Source organism: Corvus cornix, chromosome 19, assembly GCF_000738735.6.
Source record: "Corvus cornix cornix isolate S_Up_H32 chromosome 19, ASM73873v5, whole genome shotgun sequence".
NCBI classification, from domain to species: Eukaryota; Metazoa; Chordata; class Aves; order Passeriformes; family Corvidae; genus Corvus; species Corvus cornix.
Window position 1 is genome coordinate 9,230,790 of NC_046348.1, and position 17,934 is coordinate 9,248,723.

General features: G+C 43.4%; 1 protein-coding gene across 2 annotated transcripts in view; it reads left to right on the forward strand.

Annotated features, from left to right (window-relative positions):
- The first annotated feature begins 4,619 nt into the window (after positions 1 to 4,619).
- Positions 4,620 to 17,934, forward strand: part of USP32 (ubiquitin specific peptidase 32) — a 62,462-nt gene continuing 49,147 nt past the window's right edge. For both annotated transcript variants that reach the window (XM_039562861.1, XM_039562862.1), the window contains exon 1: positions 4,620 to 4,733. In XM_039562861.1, the coding sequence (XP_039418795.1) occupies positions 4,676 to 4,733 (58 nt within the window). In that variant the 5' untranslated portion in view covers positions 4,620 to 4,675. The remainder of the gene's footprint in view (positions 4,734 to 17,934) is intronic.

Here is a 17,934-nt window from a genome sequence, read left to right on the forward strand (position 1 = left end):
GTGGCTGTCACCCCCACGCTGTACTGTCACCAGAGCTCAGCCCTCTGGGACAGAGGGACGCGCCGTTCTCTCCCGTGTCCCCTCCCCGCTTGCACCTCAGCAGGAAAAGGAGGGGATGAGGTGTCCGCTGCTGCCGGGAAGCAGCAGAGAATGATGCCAGGGCAAGGGCCTGGCTGTTGGGGCAGGGGCAGCTGTGTCGGGGGGTGGAGATGGGCAGCTGCTCCAACAAGTCACGAGAGTCCTGGGAAGAGAGGATCTCTAGGGCAAGTGTGAAAAGAGAAGTGCCCTCAAACTGGAAATGAGGGGGAAAATCCCAATCAATTCATTCCAAGAGTCCCCTGGCTACACCACACTGCAGCTCTGGTGACCACTGCCTTCATTGACATGTCCCTTCAACAAGGGGGATGATTTTAATTTAATTTAAATTTTTTTAAATTAAATTTTTCATTTCCCCCTGCAGTATTCCACTACAAAGTTCATGCTGGCAATAGTGTGGGAGTACAACTTATATGACAATAATAGGAGGGACCTGGTAAGAATCTGTTCCTTTTATTTCCCCCCTAGTTCATATAAATCTGTAGCAAATGTCACCCTCTGCTTCCACTCTAAACCACTTGTTTCCTAGAAAATGTGGGATGTGATAGAAGTTTCAATTTGCATATGTAGTTCTGTTGTTCTTTGAGGAAGCCTTTTGTATTTCCCCTCTCCCCCTGATAACATCAGAATCAGACTGGCAGATGATGATTCGGGGTATTTTGCTCATTCACCAGTTCACTGTAATTCGATATGAAACCATTTAGCTCTGACCACTGCAGACCTGCAGTGACTGAGTGCTTTTATTGCACCTTGCACTTTCTGCTCTTCTTAGAGTGTGCTCTACTGCACTCCTGTCAGGCTGTCTGAAGCAGGAAGGGGTAAAACTTGTCATGTGTTTGTCCAGTGCCAAGAACAGTCCTTACAAAATTAACAATATCCCAGGGTGGGGAGACAGGTATTGGGGAAAGAGGCACAGATTTAGAAGCCAACAACAGAGCAGGGCCTCAAAGTTGCATTTTTGGCTTCTGTTTTAGTGAATGTGAGTCAGGAAGTCCTAAGGCCTTACACTGCTCTTCTCAGAACTGTTTTTGAGTCACTGCAGCAGTTCCACTGTTGTTCGGCTCATCCCTTTTGAGTTCAGGCCTTTCCACTGTGACTCCGAACACCTTCTCCTTGCAGATGCCCGCTGCAGGCTGAGTTGGAGCTGGAGTGTGTGGATTTTTGCCTGTTCCTGTAGCCTTGGACTGCAGCAGCCCTCCTGGAGCCCAACAGCTGCTGTGCTGTGAGGCTCCCGCAGCTCCTGAGCAACAGTAAATACCTGCTTTGCCTCAGATCCTAGACAGCGATGCAGAGACACTTAAAGATATTGGCTAAGTGCTTGTGAATTAGTTTTTGATTAGCGAATAATTAAATAAATTCTAGCAATCCAAAGGCCACGTGCCCAGTTCAATTTGCATACGTAGCACTTCTCTGTGACAAGAGAGGAGCTCAGTTCCTCTAATGCAAGTCTAAATTTGCTGTATCTGAATTTGATTTACCTTTGACACAGCATTTAAATAGCAGCAACATCTATAATCTTGCACTCCCCAACAAGGCTTCACTAAAAACTTACTGCCAGATCTAATCCACGGTTAGCACACACAGCCTTATCTCTGGGTTCCTGCTTCAGTGCCTTTGAGAACATGCTTAATTTAATCTGAACAAAGCCTGCCATCGGGAGCCTCCAGCCTGGCTTTCCAATCCAGAGTAGCTTTGTGATTAAATTTAGTGCAGGCCATGGTGTGTACAAGGCATCCAGTAAATGATTTTGAAGCGCTCTTTAAACAAAATTCTGCTGGTTCTTGGACACCGTCTGTGCCTCTGGGACATGAGGGATGCCACTTTAGTTGGGGTTTCTTTGAAGTGTCATACATTTTCTTTGGAAAGAGGTCTGGGTTTTTTGGTTAATATGAAATGCTAACCATTATTATGAACCATCACTCCAATCCCTTTTCCTTCCCACAGTGGAAGGAACTCCTCACTAGAGGGTTCTGCTTCTTAATTTGCACCAAATACCCAGTCAGCTCTCTGTGACTTTAAGCTGGTGGCAGGATCTGATTTGTAATTATATTTTCAGACACTCTTTTTTTTCCATGATTTAGCTGTCATTAAACCCCCTATACTGTCTGATAATCTCTGCTGCCTGAGAGCAGGGTCTGTGTGAACTAAAAGTAGAGGTTCTGTCATGACATAACAGATAAAAATGGAATAATTTTGCAAACTGTGGTGGCTGTAGAGGCATCAGGTCAGAGTTGTCCTGGCAGGGCCCCTCACTGCAGGGTGCAGATGAGCCAGGCCTGGCAGTGTTGTGTCAGGTCTCTGGTGAGCCTGGGTATTCAGGGGTTTGTTGTTGCTCTCTAGTAAGAGCCTTAGGACAAATAGTCATGGAGAAATTGGCCTGAAAACCAGAAGGAATTGGTGTGGAGCTGTCTTACCCCACCACTGTAGCTGCTTCCTGCTCTAACTGCTTTCTCTAACTGCTCTGCCAGTTTGGGGCTGGCTGTGTCCCAGTGCTGCTTGTTCCAGGCAAAATGGGACTCTATCACTATCTTTGTAATTCAGAGGAGAAACCAAAACATTAAAATATTGTTACTGGACGTGAGGTCACAGAGGAACACGACAGCAAAGTCAGGAATTATACCCCATCTCCTCAGCTGAGAGTTAATACTTTAAGAATGAGATCCATCACAAACAGAGCATGACTCTTGGAATGTCATGGAATATTTCACTTAATCACAACATAAAACAGATTTCTCCAGCTGTTTCTGGTATTGCCAACTTGGGCTTTTGATTGACACGTTGTCATGTTTGTTGAATTAATTCTTAAATGTTTTAGAAAGTTTATTTTGTATCTAAATTGAAAGCTGCTTGGTGAGGGACTATGTTGAGAAGATATATGTAAAAGTAGGGTAGGAATAGGAGGACATGTCTCAAGGGAGCTTATATCCTCTTATTCCCCTGCTACCTTTACATTTACCTTTACTCTTTAAATGATAAATACATAACAAGTGGCTGATGGGGGAAAGTATATTTCCATCAATTTCATTTATATTTAAAAAAAAATCACTTAAGTTCTCCCTATCATCCTTACAGTCTATATTCCAGGGAGGTAAAAAGTCCCTCATGGCTGATTTTTATGCTTGAAAATTACATGGTTTTTTTGATATGCCACAAATCTAAGATAAAACCAATTCAGAAAAGATATAAGGAGGCTTTATGAAGCTTATTTCATTTGTAGTGTGTTTGCACTTGGGTTACATGAGGAGAAATTTGGCCTTCGAGCCCGCGTCTCTGTAAGCAGCATTCCTGGCTTTGCATATCAGATATGAAATTTGTTTGGAATGTTTGCTATAAAAATACCTACCCATGAACTTACATCAGCGAGAAAGAAACTTCGGCTTGACCTTTCTGCAGCTCTGATGTGGCAAGATCATTCCGTGCGGAAACAGTAACTTAGGGAATGACTCGCAACTCGTGTTTTCACAGGCTTTGTTTCAGCGCAGGAACAATCCTTGGAACAAGCTGCCCTTAGAAATCAGTGTTTTCTTTCAAACTCCTTATTTTCTGCTCGGGAGTGACCCAGGGTAGGTTACCAGGCTTAATGTTGTAACAAAGCCATTTGGGAAATCCTCCCATTCTGTGTCAGTCCTGGGCTGAATACTAAAAGCAAACACGCTGGAGAACAGCAAAGGGCAGTGGTGGTTTTGATCCTTTTACAATTCAGCGCGTGTTTCTGTTTCAGACAGTGAAAAGACATTTTAATGGAACAGGAGCCTCCTACTGTCACCCCAGGCCTGCAGCCCTGCGACTTAGAGGACTTTTTGAGGAGAACCACCGTGCCCTGAGAGGTTTGAGGGGGTTGAGGGGCTGTTCCCTCTGAGAGGTTCGAGGGGGTTGACGGGCTCATCCTGTAAGGTTTGAGACGCTGATCCCCTATGAGTTTTTTGGAGGTTGAGGAGCTGATTCCCTGTTTAAGGGCATTGAGGGGATGATCCCTGTGAGGTTTGGGGGGCTGAGGGGCTGCTCCCTGCGAGGATCGAGGGGATTGACGGGCCGTTCCCTCTGCGGTTTGAGGGCGCTGCAACTCTCACCCTCCCACAGGAGACTGGGGCTGTTCCGCCGGGGGCCCCACCGCCTTTCTCCTCTCCCCGGTGCACGCTACGGGAAGCGCTGACAGCTTTCGCAAGCGACACATTCCGAAGAGCCCGTGCCGGGGCAGAGCCTTGTCCTTCCTCCTCACAGCTCCTTCTTCTGCGGCCGATGGGCGAACCCGGAGCCGAGGCACCGTGAGCCCCGGCCGCCGCTGCGCTTCCCGCTCAGCCGCCCCTGAGGGGACGCGCGACGGCGCCGGGAGGGGAGGGGAGGAGGGGGGGAGCACCGGGGGGAGGCGGCGATGGCCAATCACAGCCCCGCCCCCTCCTCCCCGCGCCCCACGTGACGCGGCGCGCGCGCCCCACGTGACCCGCGATGGAGGCTGCTGCGGCGGGGCGGGCGCGCGGCCGCCGCCTCCTCCTCCCCCGCCCCCCCGGGCGGCTCCGCCCCCCCCCCCGTCGGTAGCGGCTCCGGCGGGCGCCGCCGCGGCCATGGACTGAGCGGCACCATGGGCGCCAAGGAGTCCCGCATCGGCTTCCTCGGCTACGACGAGGCCCTGCGGAGGGGTGAGGGAGCGGCGGGGAAGGACGGGAGGGTGGGTGGAGGTTGGCGCGGGGAGGAGGGGGGGGGGCCACCCCGCGCTGCCCCCCGCCAGCGGGCGGTGAGGCGGCACCACCATGACGGACCCCGCGCGGAGGCACTTGGCGCCGTACGGGCGCTCCCTCGGGCTCCTTCCCCGCACCCTTCGCCCCCCACCCTGCTATTTATTTATTTATTTATCTTATCTATTTATTTATTTGTCTCTCTCCCCTTATTTAATGCGGCCACGGCAGGGCCCGGTCCCCGCCGCCGGTGCCGGCCCCTCCCGCCGGCCTCGGCCCGGCCTTCGCCTGTCGCTGGCCGGCTCTTCGCGGGCAGCCGGGATAAATCGGGAAACGCTGCCATCCCGGTGTGACAGGGCTGTCAGCTCCCGGCTCTGCCGTCCCTCCCGCTCCTCGTGTTTACTTCCCCGTGCTCGGGGATCACGCATCTGCAGCTCCGCATGGAAAGATGGATGTGGCGTGCGTGGTTCGGGGTTGATGTCGCTGTTTTAGCCCGGTTTAGGGTCCTCCCGGAGAATTTAAAGAGGAACTAGCGAAAGGAAAACATAAACAAGCTGAATGGTGAATGCTTGCAGCTGCAGGGCTCCAAGGCGACAGCAAGCTACACCCTGGAAGCTGCCTGACTCTGGAACTGATAGCCAAGTCCAAGGACAAAGAGGGACAGGAATTTTCAGCAGTAAATGGTTTGCAGGGAGGACAGGTGTTTGTAATTGTTGCCCTATTGTGCGTTCACGTGATGCAGTGCAGGTAAAGCAGCTCACCTGTTTGATATTTAAAGCCCTGATAGAATTCATGAGCTCAAGCCAATCTATGGCTGCCCTTTTTATTCCTGCTTACATGTGAGAGGCATGTCAGGAGTGATTTGGGAAAACTGGGAGGAATCCACTGCGTGTTAACTGAAAGAGAAACAAATTGATGTGAAATTGGGTTTTTGTTAAATATCTTCTAGTTGTTTTTTTTGTTTTTTTGGTTTTTTTCTGGTGGAGCCTCTGAGGGATGCCATGTCAGATAGGAAATGGAGCGGTGTAGTGTCAAGCAGGAGAAACAAATGTATGATTCAAAGTCACTTGCGTTACAGATTTTAAACATAACAGCCCTGAAGAATTTTCACTGCTAGTGAAAGTATAGGAAGTCTTTGAAAGCTTTGGTGCATGTATTTTTAGAAGAGCTGGAGTTAAAAATGCAGCTTGGTAGAGGTGTGAAGTTAAATATATCAGGAGGCGTTTGAAATAAGCTGTTTGGTGGAAAATACAGTCATTTGGTCACGATGTATATTCCAAAGTTCCTAAATAAGAAAAAACAAGTGTTTTGAATTTTAAAGTTAGATTTAAACTCTTACGCTGCTTCAAAATCAAGGGAGTTGATCTGGATGTTTCATCATTAATAAGATTGGTTTCTGAAAAAGTTATTTGAAATTATTTCGGTGCAGTGGGTACAATACTTTTCTTTGTCATTTTTTGGATGTTTTTCTTCTCTATATGAGACATTCAATACTGTTTTTCTGTAGGAGACCAGAAAGGTTGTTTTAGGCACTCTGTTATAAATTAATGTTTTGCTAAATAACTATGTTGTTTACTTAACCAGTGAACCACTGTATGTATAAAACAGGCCAGTTATCAAAACGTTATTTGTTAGACCATTCTTACTTCCACAGAACCTTGCTGGTACTTGTGGCATTTCTGTGGACACAAACAGAGATAACAGATCAATGCAAACATTAAAAAAAGAAAGCCAAATATATTTATTTCCAGTTAGATCCACCTTCTCTAGCATTGTTTCCTGGTTGTTCAATGCCGAGAAAGTTTTGTATTAGGTGATATTGTTCAAATTTTTCAACTGGAAATTCTTCATGAGTAATCAGTAGTGGTTACCTGTACTTGTGGTAATCAGTCAGAATGCTGTGATCATATTTTTGAGTCACCAATTTGAATTTCAGTTGTTCAGAGTATCTGGAAAAACAGTGCTTCTTGTAAGCTTCAGAAAATAAGGCCGACTTTTAAGCAATTTCATTTATTGCAATTCCGTTTTGGTAGTAGCCAAAGGTTGTGAAGGTGAGGGGAATTGCAGTTAAAGGCTCACAATATAAATAACTGTAGCTAAAATGTAACTTCTGTTCAAGGAGATGAAAGTGCCAGAGCAGGCTGGTGCTGATGGCCTTTTCCACCCCTGAGCAGGAGATGGTCCTGCTGTTTTATTTTCTTCCTGCTCCTTGGCACAGGCAGCTGACACTGCTGTGGTGATGTGGCCGTGTGGATGGGGACAGTGAAGTTGTCCTGTGTGCACCAGTGCAGGTCACAGGACTCTCATCAGCCTCCCTGAGATCTGTGTCTGCCTGTGCAGCTTGGCAATGGAAAGCAAGGGATGCTATTTTAGACATCTCTTTTTATGAATTTTGCCAATTGTGGTCATCTTATTTATAGTAGCCAGAGGCACAAAGTAATGTTGCTGTGGAAAAGGTATGAGATGAGAAGTGAGGAGAGCTATTCCTGACCCCATGGACCTCCTTCTGAGGATGGATTCTTTGTGAGGAGATTAAATTCTTGGGCAGGTTGTTAGAGGTGAAGTAGGAAGTACTTTGTTCCAAACTGAGCATAAAATTGTTGGTTATTTTATCAAACTAAATTTGTGATGGCATGAACTGGTACTGTGGCTCTTGAGCTTGTTGCTTTTTTTCCTAGACCTAAGCTCCAACAACAATTTTCTTCCTAGGGCAGTGCTGCAAGTCAGTCAGTTTTGGTGCCTTTTCCAATGTTTGCCTCTGATTTCCCACTCTTCTCCTACCTCCTTGTCCATCAGGCTGTCTGGGTGCTCTGGCCTTGCCTTATGCCAAGGAGATGGTGCTCTAAAGCCTGCCTTATCTTTTAGTTCTCCTGCTGCCAGTCTTGACACCCAATTCCTTAAAGGGCTGTCTTTGGGCCGATAAAACTTTATAGAAGGAAGAACTTTTTATCACTATTGTATTAGCTCCAGCACAGCAGGTCCTGTACTGTGTATGCACTGTTGTGTATGGAATATTTTAATAAGAATTCTCCAGGAAAGAGATGCCTACATGGTATTGGTGGCCAGTTTATTTCAAATCCCTAAGGACTATATTTTCCAGTGGCTGTTAATGTGTTCTGCTTCAGTAACTTTCAGAGGATAATCGTGGACTGAGCATAAATTTATGTATGTACTTGTGAATTATGAAACCGTAGAATCTGTAGTCAAAGTTTCTGTGAATGCTACTTAGAGCAGGTGTAATTCAGGCCATTTCCAGCTAAATTATCTATGCTAACTATTGAGTCAGGGAACCACTTAAAAGAAATGTCAGTTAATAGTCACAGATCTGTCAAATTTGGGCCGGAGAGGAAGGAAGAGTTTTCCTTCTGCTCAAAGCAAGATAAAATTTTTGTTTCATATGTGCAGGGTGGAAGAAGGGGAGCTGCCACAACATCAGCATGGTCAGTGAGCATAGAATTTGGAGAAATGGGTGACTGCTGATAAATCCATTTCATTGTGTTTGGTCTTGTGCACAGTGATCTCTGAGAAAAAGAGCAAAATGAAAGCACAAAAAGAGTGCTGTTGTTGGAAAATGTACATGCAGTTAAAATGCCAGCTAACAGTGAAGCAAAACTTTCAGGTGTATCAATTGCACAGGTTTTGCCTCTGGAGAGCTCATGGAATAGTGGTTTTTGAAGGCAGTTTTCTCCTCTGGTTGTCTGTCTCTGAGATGGTACCAACACCAAGCCCATCAAAGTAACAAAAACCCGCTCTAATGCACAAGAAGGTTGGTTAGCGTGTGCCAGTAATGACTAATGTTGTGTGATGGGCAGAGGATAAATCTTGCTAATGACCTTTTGTGTCTTGATTGAATTTGAAAAATAGCTACATTTGTTTTATTTAAATCAAGGCAAATATATCTGGTGTCTGATCATTAACATCCTCAAGCATACAGATGTCATAAATCTGACAAAAGGATGATGGAAAACTTGTGCAAATATATAATCATCTATTTGAGGCTGTCGATCTCAGCCTGGTGACAAATCCATGGACTCAGCCCTTGAGCCCATGGAAAACTGCTTTTTATTACTCCAGATTATGAAATTAACTTTTTAAATCCCAGACATCTTTTTAGGAAAAACGACCAGGGAACCATTTTAGTGGTTTATTCTCTTCTTTCTATATTCCACAAAGGCGATTGCTCTGCTTTGTTTTCTCCCATATCTGAAAACCAGAGCTTGACCACGATAGGGAGGTGAAGGTTCTTCAGGATATGTTGTTTTCTAAGGGTATAAACCTGTGTCTTTCTGAGCCTTGAGTTTCAGAGGCATGTGGTGAAAGTGCCTAGAAGTCTCATAGCCTTTTTTTTTAGCTACCAGAATGAATAGAATCCACTGTGGAGACTGTCTAGATTCTATAGCGAGGCTTGTTATATCAGCCAGTATTTGATGGCTTCAGGGCTCTGTCATATGATGAAAGCAGGTATGAATGCAGAGCTTCACACTTCCTGTTTATAAAGCTGCAGAGCTACAAGTGGCCGCTCAAATTCACAGAGCAGTAATTATTTCACAACTCTGGCATTCAGTTGTGGTGCTTGTTTTGGGAGGGCACCTCAGTAGTCTCTGCTGAGCATGTACTACAAGGCAGGAGTGACTTGGGGAATTCCACTGAAACTTCCACGAACTGATGAGAAGACGCTTCTTAGAATCACAGAGTGGTTTGGGTTGGAAGGGGCCTCAAAGATCGTCTTGTTCCACCCTCCTGCCATGGGCACCTTCCGTGACACCAGGTTGCTCCAGCCTGGCCTTGGACACTTCCAGGGATGGGACAGCCACAGCTTCTCTGGGCACCCTGTGCCAGGGCTGCCCCACTCTCACAGGGAGGAATTTCTTCCTCATATTCAGTATAAGCCCACTCTCTGTCAGTGTGAAGCCATTCCTCCTTGTCCTGGCACTCTGAGCTCTTGAAAAAAGTCTCTCTCTGTGTTTCTTATCAGCTCCTTCAGGTACTGGAGGGCTGCAATTAGGTCACTCCAAAGCTTCTCTTTTCCAGGCTGAACAACTCCAATTCTCTCATCCTTTCCTCCCAGCAGAGCTGCTCCATCCCTCTGATCATCCCGGTGCCGCCTCCTCCTCTGGACTCCACTTCTGGAGTTGCACGTCAGGGTAGAGGCAGCTCTGCAGGTGGGGTCTCACCTGAGAGGGCAGAGGGGCACAATGCCCCCTTTCCTGCTGCCCACACTGTGGGATCAGCCCAGGACACAGCACATGTCCAGCCTCTCCCTTGCACCAGCACCCCCAAACCTTTCTCCCTACAACTGCACTTGATCTGTTGGAAGAGAGTTGGTTTTTAATCTTTAATTCTTCAGCTGCTAAATTGCAGCCACCACTTTCTCCTTTACCTCAGGTTCCAAGTTTAGAGAAGTGAACTCAGTGGGTTTCAACCTCTTGCTTAGAACTACCCAAGTTATTTCCTATTGGAAATGAGGAACATGGTGTAGTAAACTCAGCTAACGGTAACTTTCCTTTCCTGAGATACCTTTTGTGGTCTTTAGAGGCTCTTTACGAAATGCCAGTTGAAAACTTAAAAATTAGGGGTAAATATTGCCACCTGCTTGGGCTTCTGGGTGTGCTGTGGTTCTGTGGGAGATGATTGCATCCTTTTAGTAGGTTTTTAGTAATTCTTAGATGGTTCCCAAGCACAGTAGAAACTTGGTGATTGCTCAAATGCTGGATGTGCAGAGAGTGATGCAAGTCTGAGAAAAGAGGATTTAAGAATGTAGGTGTTCCATAAATAAGAAGAAGTTGATCATCTTAAAGGCAAAAACCCTCAAAAAGTTGAATTATGATTCAGTAAGTGTTGGGAATTCTCTGGTTTCTCACTTCTCAGGTGAATCATGTCTCTAAATATGAGCAGGCTCACAATATTAGCTGCAGTTTTGTCCTGTCAGCGTGTTACTGGAGATTCCAATCAAAGCAGTCAGGAAAGCTGCCAGGGGAGTTTAAATAGATATCATTCCAGCCATGGGGCTGGAGGTCACAGGATAAGCTGAACAAATCCTTATTTTGAGTGTTAAATATCTTGATATAAGTGAAAAGACCACTATCAGGCTATTCTGTGTGTAATACATTTTCTTACCTTGATGTAGACTAAAACTGAGTCCTCAAAACATTTATTTGGATTATAGATTATATGCCTATATATCTCATGGGTCATAAAACTGAGCTTTATTTCTTGTATTTTAATCAATGACATCAGTTATTTTCATGGTTTCTAATCAGTTTCTAGTTTTTACTCCTGTAACAGCAGGCCTTTTTTTTTTTCCTTTTGGTTTTTTTTTTTTTAATATACATGCCTGGAGAAAGTTGTTGAACTTTCATCCTTAGAGGTTTCCAAGCTCTGCCTAGACAAAACCCTCCGGAAGCTGGTTTGAATTCAGCCTTGACCTAGTTTCAAGCACAAGGGTGAACCAAGTGACCTCCTGAGATACTTTCCAACCTGATAAATTCTATAAAATATTTCTGTTCATCTTGAATTTTGGAAAGCCTTGTTTTGATGAAGTCCTAAATCTACCTGACAGTGTCTTACCGGGAGGGCGGGGGGGGGGAAAGACAGAAATAGAAACTAGGAAGTTGTTCAGAGTGAGATGAAGCATCTCTAATGAAATGTGAAAGAAAAAAAAATAAGAGTGGGCTACTTTGAATACTGTTTACTTGACTTACAACAGTCTCAGGCTTTCTGGCTGCTGGCACTATGGCAGGAATGAGTACAACAACCCTCACCCCTTTCCTCTGCTCAAGGGAACTCGGCCCACTGTCTCCTTTCATAAAATAAGTAAGGCATTCAGTTCTTTAGTACTCAAGAAAATGAAATCAGATTCAAAAAATGGGCCTCTGAAGGGATAACAAGCCTTGTGAGAATGAAAAAGAACATAGCATTAAGAAGTAGTGTGATGAGGTGAGGCATGAAGTGTCTATTGAATTCTGTAAATTAAGATTATTGTATGACTCCTGCCTTGAGGTAGGACTGCTTAGGATTTGTCTGTATTTAAAAACCCAGATGTTACTAATATCTGTCATTCAAAAAGTGTCACTATCTTCTGAAAATTGAGTGTATCTTGGTTAGGTTGTGAATTCGTACATTGATATAAATCATTTGGTATACAAGGAGGTCTAATGAGTCTTGAGCTCTTAGGACATCTGTATGACTTAGTTGTTAACTATTACTAAAATAATCCTGCTCTGTTTTGGTCCAAGAAGAAGTTTCAAATGCTGTGAGCTTACAGAAGACTGATGGAGGAGGGGTAGGACAAGTGTTGCATTTTCAAATAGCAGAATTGTTTCTGTCCACTGACTTTAGTTATTTCCAAGCCTGATGTAAACCAGAACTGCCCAGTTGGGGTTTTTAGGGCCTCCTACAGGCCTCCTTTAGGGCTCTTCTTTGCCTGATGCTTTCCTAGTTTGAGTTTCTGTATAGACAAGAAAGTTCCGTGGGTTAATTCTAATTAAGACTTTCAATTTTTAGGCATTTAAAACCAAGTTATTTCTTAATTTGTTCCATTCCTTGAAGCAGGTGCTTTTTCTGTAAGTTATACTTAGTCTGAATTATTGTGAATGTCCATGTGATATTTGCAGTATTGAAGAACTACAAAAAAGCATCTTTAACATTTAATTTTCATATGAAAAGGTCATTTACATAATGAGACAATGAAGCCTTTGGGCAAAGATGAATGTAGAAGAAAAATCCATTAAGGTAGATTCTGCCTAAGAGTTTGAAAGGGCCTAATTCACCAAACTTTTGAATGCTGGATTATTGCTAGCACTTACTGGAATAAAATTCCCTGCTTGCCTAAAAAGAGTGGCAAAATCCTAATGCACATTTTCTTTTGTGATTTCTTCAGGGACACCTTACCTTTTGTTAGTGATGACTCCATATCTCATAGGCTGTGTAGCTTTAGTGTTTTCAGCTGGGCTGTGTAATAGTAGTTGGCATTTCTTTTTTACATAATGAATTTTAACACCTCTGAGAGGTGGGGTTTTTATGAGGTTGTGTTTACAGTTGAGCAGGGCTGACATGGTCCCTACAGGTGGGGCGTGTTTGGAAAGTGCATGGCTTTGAAATGCTGTTTTATTAAACTGGTGTAAAAGCCCTTCTGTATTTCTGATTTTTAATGGCTATAAACTGAGTTCAGATCTTGGTTTGGCACAAAATGTGTCTGCATGTGGGTTTTGTAGTAGCTCACCAAATCTGCTTAAAAACTGATGCAAGTTATCAATCAGAATTTTTCTATGTAGCCCATTAATTCATTCATTAGAATGTCAATTAAAGAAAATTCCTTAATTATTTTAGTGTTTTTCTGACATGTGCCTAAGTTCTAGAGATGTGAGATTCTTGGTTAAATAATCCAATAGTTTAACAACTATTAAACCATTGTTCTTATAAAAATCTGGTGACATTTGCTACAAGGCCCTTATTTGGTGGTGTAAAAGAGGCTGTGGCTGAGAAAGGTTTGGACAAGGGATAATCAGGCAGTTTGTAATGACCAGGGTTTATTTCCCACTGTATAAATGTTACTTAATGCAGGACTGGTGCAAGCCCTGAAACAGTTCCTCACTGAATCATTGCCTCCCCTGGAGTGATCAGCTGTCACAGGTAGGGTGACTTGGCAGATCGAGTGACATGCCCTGATCTCCAGGGTGTTCAAATCCTCCCTTTCCTTCTCCTTTCAACGTGTCACAACCCAGGACAAGCCTCTCTCATCTCATGGAAATGTGATTTGGAGGCAACCTGTGCTTTCCATGGGGTGTGTTTGGGGCAAAACAAGGTATTAATGGTGGTGTTAATAAACTGCACAGGTTCATGTGCCCACCAAGGAGGAGTTCTCTGCAAACCAGAGTTCCTGAGACAGGGATGCTCTTGGAACCAGCAGGGCCACCCCTCCCTCGTGATGGGAAGCACTGGACAAACTGTGATGGGATGAGCAGAAATAATGTCTGGCTTTGTCAGACACTGCAGTTCTGACTTTTAGAGTGGTTTTAAATAGTCACTGAGACAGTCTGTACTGTAAAAAGAGATCTGACTTCCTTCTGGTCAGGCTCTGCAGCCGCAGGGCCAGGCAGTGGGAGCTGCTCGGAGCCAGAGCTTCCAACCAGCAGCTACAAAGGCAAAAGGAATCTCTAACACTTATTTTGATGATTTTTTTTTTTTTAATGTCCAAATCCTTTGAAGCTGTTTCACTTAGTTTAGAATCTGAATTGGGCCCACAAGCTATGAGAGGCAATGTCACCGGGCCAAAATAAGAGATAATTGCATTCTGTATAAAAATGTAGGCTTCATCCTTTCAAAATAAAATCTACTGCAAGCCTTTTGGAATTTTTCCTCAAAACCAGTGATTTTATTCACATCGTAGCTATCTTTTTGTTAGCTGGTCTTTCAGTTGTCATCTACTCACAGTTTAATTTCATGTTAAGTATTTAGTATAGAATGGATGCTGATGTTTCTTTTGTGTTTTGAATGGATGTTCCTTATCTCATATATGATGATAATGGCAGTGCTCAGGGTTTGTGACACTCTCCTGAGCTGAAATATTTTAACAGGAATTTCTCTCTGATCTAAGCTTGCCCTCTTCCAGTGTGAACCCATTGCTACCACTACGGTTCCTGATGAAGGGTCTTTCCCTTCAGATGCTGGAATTGTTTCACATAATTAATTTTGCTCCATTAGTTTGCAAAATTTGTTCTTTTAAAATTCAGAGACCTTGAATGAAATAAAAAAGTGTAAGAAACACAGAGCCCTAAACAGAACAGGAAGTACCAGAATGAATAAGTCTGTGGATGTGGGGAAAAAGAACTGAAAGTATTGGGATAGTAATTATGAGAACTTGAGTTTTGCAGATTGAATTTGTTCTAAAAATGAACTTGAATGTGGCATCATGAATGTATTTTGGGCTGAAGAAGCAGTTCTTTTCAATCCCCATTTCTAGCTGTTAGGTGTTATCCAGAACACAAATCTTACTCTGGAAATTTCCTAGTCTTGTGAAGATTTCTAGCACGTTTTCCCTCGTGATGTGATAAGTTAAATCCTGGATTTTAGTTTAAAAATTGAAAAAGTGGATTTGCACTGAAGCAGCAGTGCAGTGCTTTAGGACAAATGAGCAGTTGGTGCAGTCAGGCAACCTGGTCTGTGTTTTGCCAGGATCTTAGGGAAGGTTGTTATCAGTGGTAATGTGAGAACGTTTTGGTCCCTGTTTTCCAATCCTGCAGCTGACAACATGATTTGTCTTTGCCTAAAGAATTATAATTGATCTTTTTGCCATTAATAAATTCCCCAGTTTTTTTGTTGCCTGCAATTTAGCATTGTCTTCTGATCACCTTGGATAAAGAATTGTGGTGTAAATGTGTTGTGAGAACGAATGTTATTCTTTAAATAATGAGTAGATTGCAATGTTGATAGGGCAGAGGAGGAAGGAACCACAACATGCACTAATTCCAGTGCAGAACACGGGATAAATATCTGCAGAGGCCAGAGTGTTACAGGGATAGAGGTTAAAAAGCAGAATAGAAAATATTTGATAAATATAGACTCACAGAATGTTCATAATTTATTATGTAAATGTACTGCTGCTAATAGAGACTGTAATGTCCTTGAGGATATCTTGTGAGTCTCTTCAGGGATTCAGGGAGAGGTTCCAGCTGCTGCCTCCATTCAGGGCACTGGGGCTCTTTGGTGTAAAGTCGTTCTGGTGCCTTTTCTGTTTCTGTGGAACAATGGGCAGTGTGTTCATATGAATCTCTGGAATTGGAGTCATCCCATCCATCCGAGCTGCTCAGTGGCACTGGAATGACTTGGAGCTGCTTTCCCATGCAGCTGTTCCAGGGTGGATCTAAATATGCTGTTTCATCCTTCCCAATGGAGGGCCTTCGGAATAATGTACATCTAATGCTGAATATCTTCAGTGAGAAATTCTATAATGTAAAACTAGTATGGCATCTTTCAGGATAATCCTAAATACGAATCCTAGGATGTTAATTGAGGATTCTCTTAACAGGAGATGCAGCAGTGGAAATGGAGTTTGGAAATAATAATAATGCTAGTTGTTTGCTATTGTCTGTTAGAAAATAAAGCTCTGATTCAGTTCTTGGTGTTCTACCAAACATGTAATGGGGTCTCAGAACTAAGCACATGGTGGTTTTTATTTTATTTCTTCACTCACTAGTCCAGTGTCTGTATTTGTGATTCTGCTGGTATTTTTCAGCCATTCACAGGTCGTGTAGCAAACTTTTCATTACGTGTTTGTAACTGTGTGACAGGAGACAGAAATTTGGGACCTGACACTAAAATATTCCCTTTACATCTGAGTTTGAGATTATATTTTAGACAGATGTGTCCCCAAGAGTTGGGAATAGGAAGGCTGGAAGCAGAGAGCCTTTTGTTGGCCATATGAATACACACACGTGGAGTGTTTGTGCCAGAACACTTGACTTGCAAGTGAGTCATGTTTTTCCTCTGACTTTAGAAATTAAGATGTAGCAATGTATAAATATTATCTGAATCTTTTATTATTCGTGTCATAGTATGTAAGTACTGTGCTTTACTAGAGTTGGCTCTTCTAGCTGCCAGAGGCCAAGACTGGAGTGAATATTTGATCAAAATATACCAGCAATCCCAAATTAGAGCTTCTTCCTTGCCTCTCATCCTCACTGAAGGTGGTAGGAAACTCTGCCTTCCTATGTAGAAGTTGTAGCTTGTGTTTAACTTTCAGGCTTAGACTCTATTTTTTATTTAAAGAAAATTCATATTACAGCTGCATTTAGTATGTTTGGCACTCTTGGGAGACAGGATATGAAATATTTGTTACATTACAATTTATTTTGTAGCCCAGTCCTTATGTGGTGTTTGCATTTACATAGTTGGCACTTGCCTTTCATTTTAACAGGGTGTTTATTTCATGGAAACGAGTTATATATTGTAATTTTGTGAATCTTAACAAGCATAAATGTCTAGATGATTTTCATGGTGGTAATAAAGCAGAAGCAGCTTTTTTGAGTTGTGACAGAAGCTGCTCTGCTCACCTATAACAATACAAACTTTCAGTGTATTTGCCAGGAAAATTAAGGAAGGGACAGCTCAGAAAAACAGTTTAGTTTCTAATCTAAACAGGACTAAATATTAATTCTAAACGCTGAAAAGATTGAGGGCTGAAACATTCACCTGGGAAATCATGGACAAACCACAACTATGAAGGTGCATCAGAGGAAAATAGCAGTGGAAGGGGAAAGCAAGTTAAGGAAGGAAAAGATGAGGAACTCAGGTGAAGATGGGCATCCCAGACTCCTGATTATTTTTTAGTCCATGTTGTATTTTGGAGGGGAGTTCAGGGTTCTCAGTACTGCTGCTCAGGATGGTTTGTGCTCTTTAAAACTTGTCCGCCTTTTCCCAGCCAGCAGAGGACAGGGGCCATGGGTGGAAAAGGTGACATCCTGGGATGAACCATGGCTGCAAATTGCTCCTGGAGAATGAGTTTACCAGTTCTTTACTTGATAACAGGAACCACTTTTGTCCCTAATATCGCAGTTGATTCTGCTTAAATTTGCAGTTGTAAAAATGGTAAATTTGATTTTGCTGATCTGCAAAGTTTTGTGACTTTTCAGGTTCTTTTCAGGTTCTTTTTATCCCGTGGCTCACAGGGTTGGACCAGGGAGCTCCTTTAATTCCTGAGGATCTAAAATATAGCCAATAAGATTTCCAAGCTCAGATGGTGGGAGGATTATTTCACTGTTGTTATTTTTTTTTTTCTTCCCCCCCTTTCCCCCCCCCCACTGGCTGTTATGTACCAGTTCCTCTCCACACTGAGCTTACTGGGAGAGTTAATCCAAACAGCAACGTGCCCTGATGGAGATAGAGGGGGATAAAACAGGCTGGGAATGCTGGCATTCTTTTGGGGATGGGGACTGTGAGGAGTAAGCTCTTTGAAGATTAAAAGCATCACTAAATGCTAAGTATTCGTGTTACAGAAAATTGGCAAATCCTATTGTAATGACTAAATCTCCTTCCACTCCCTGCACAGAGATGTTAAACCTTTGATATGCATTAGGGGAAGGTCTGATAGAACCAGGGAAAGCTTTATGCACAGGATGAGCCACTGCTACCAAAAGCAAAGAATAGGTGGGAGGAAAAAATACAGCTG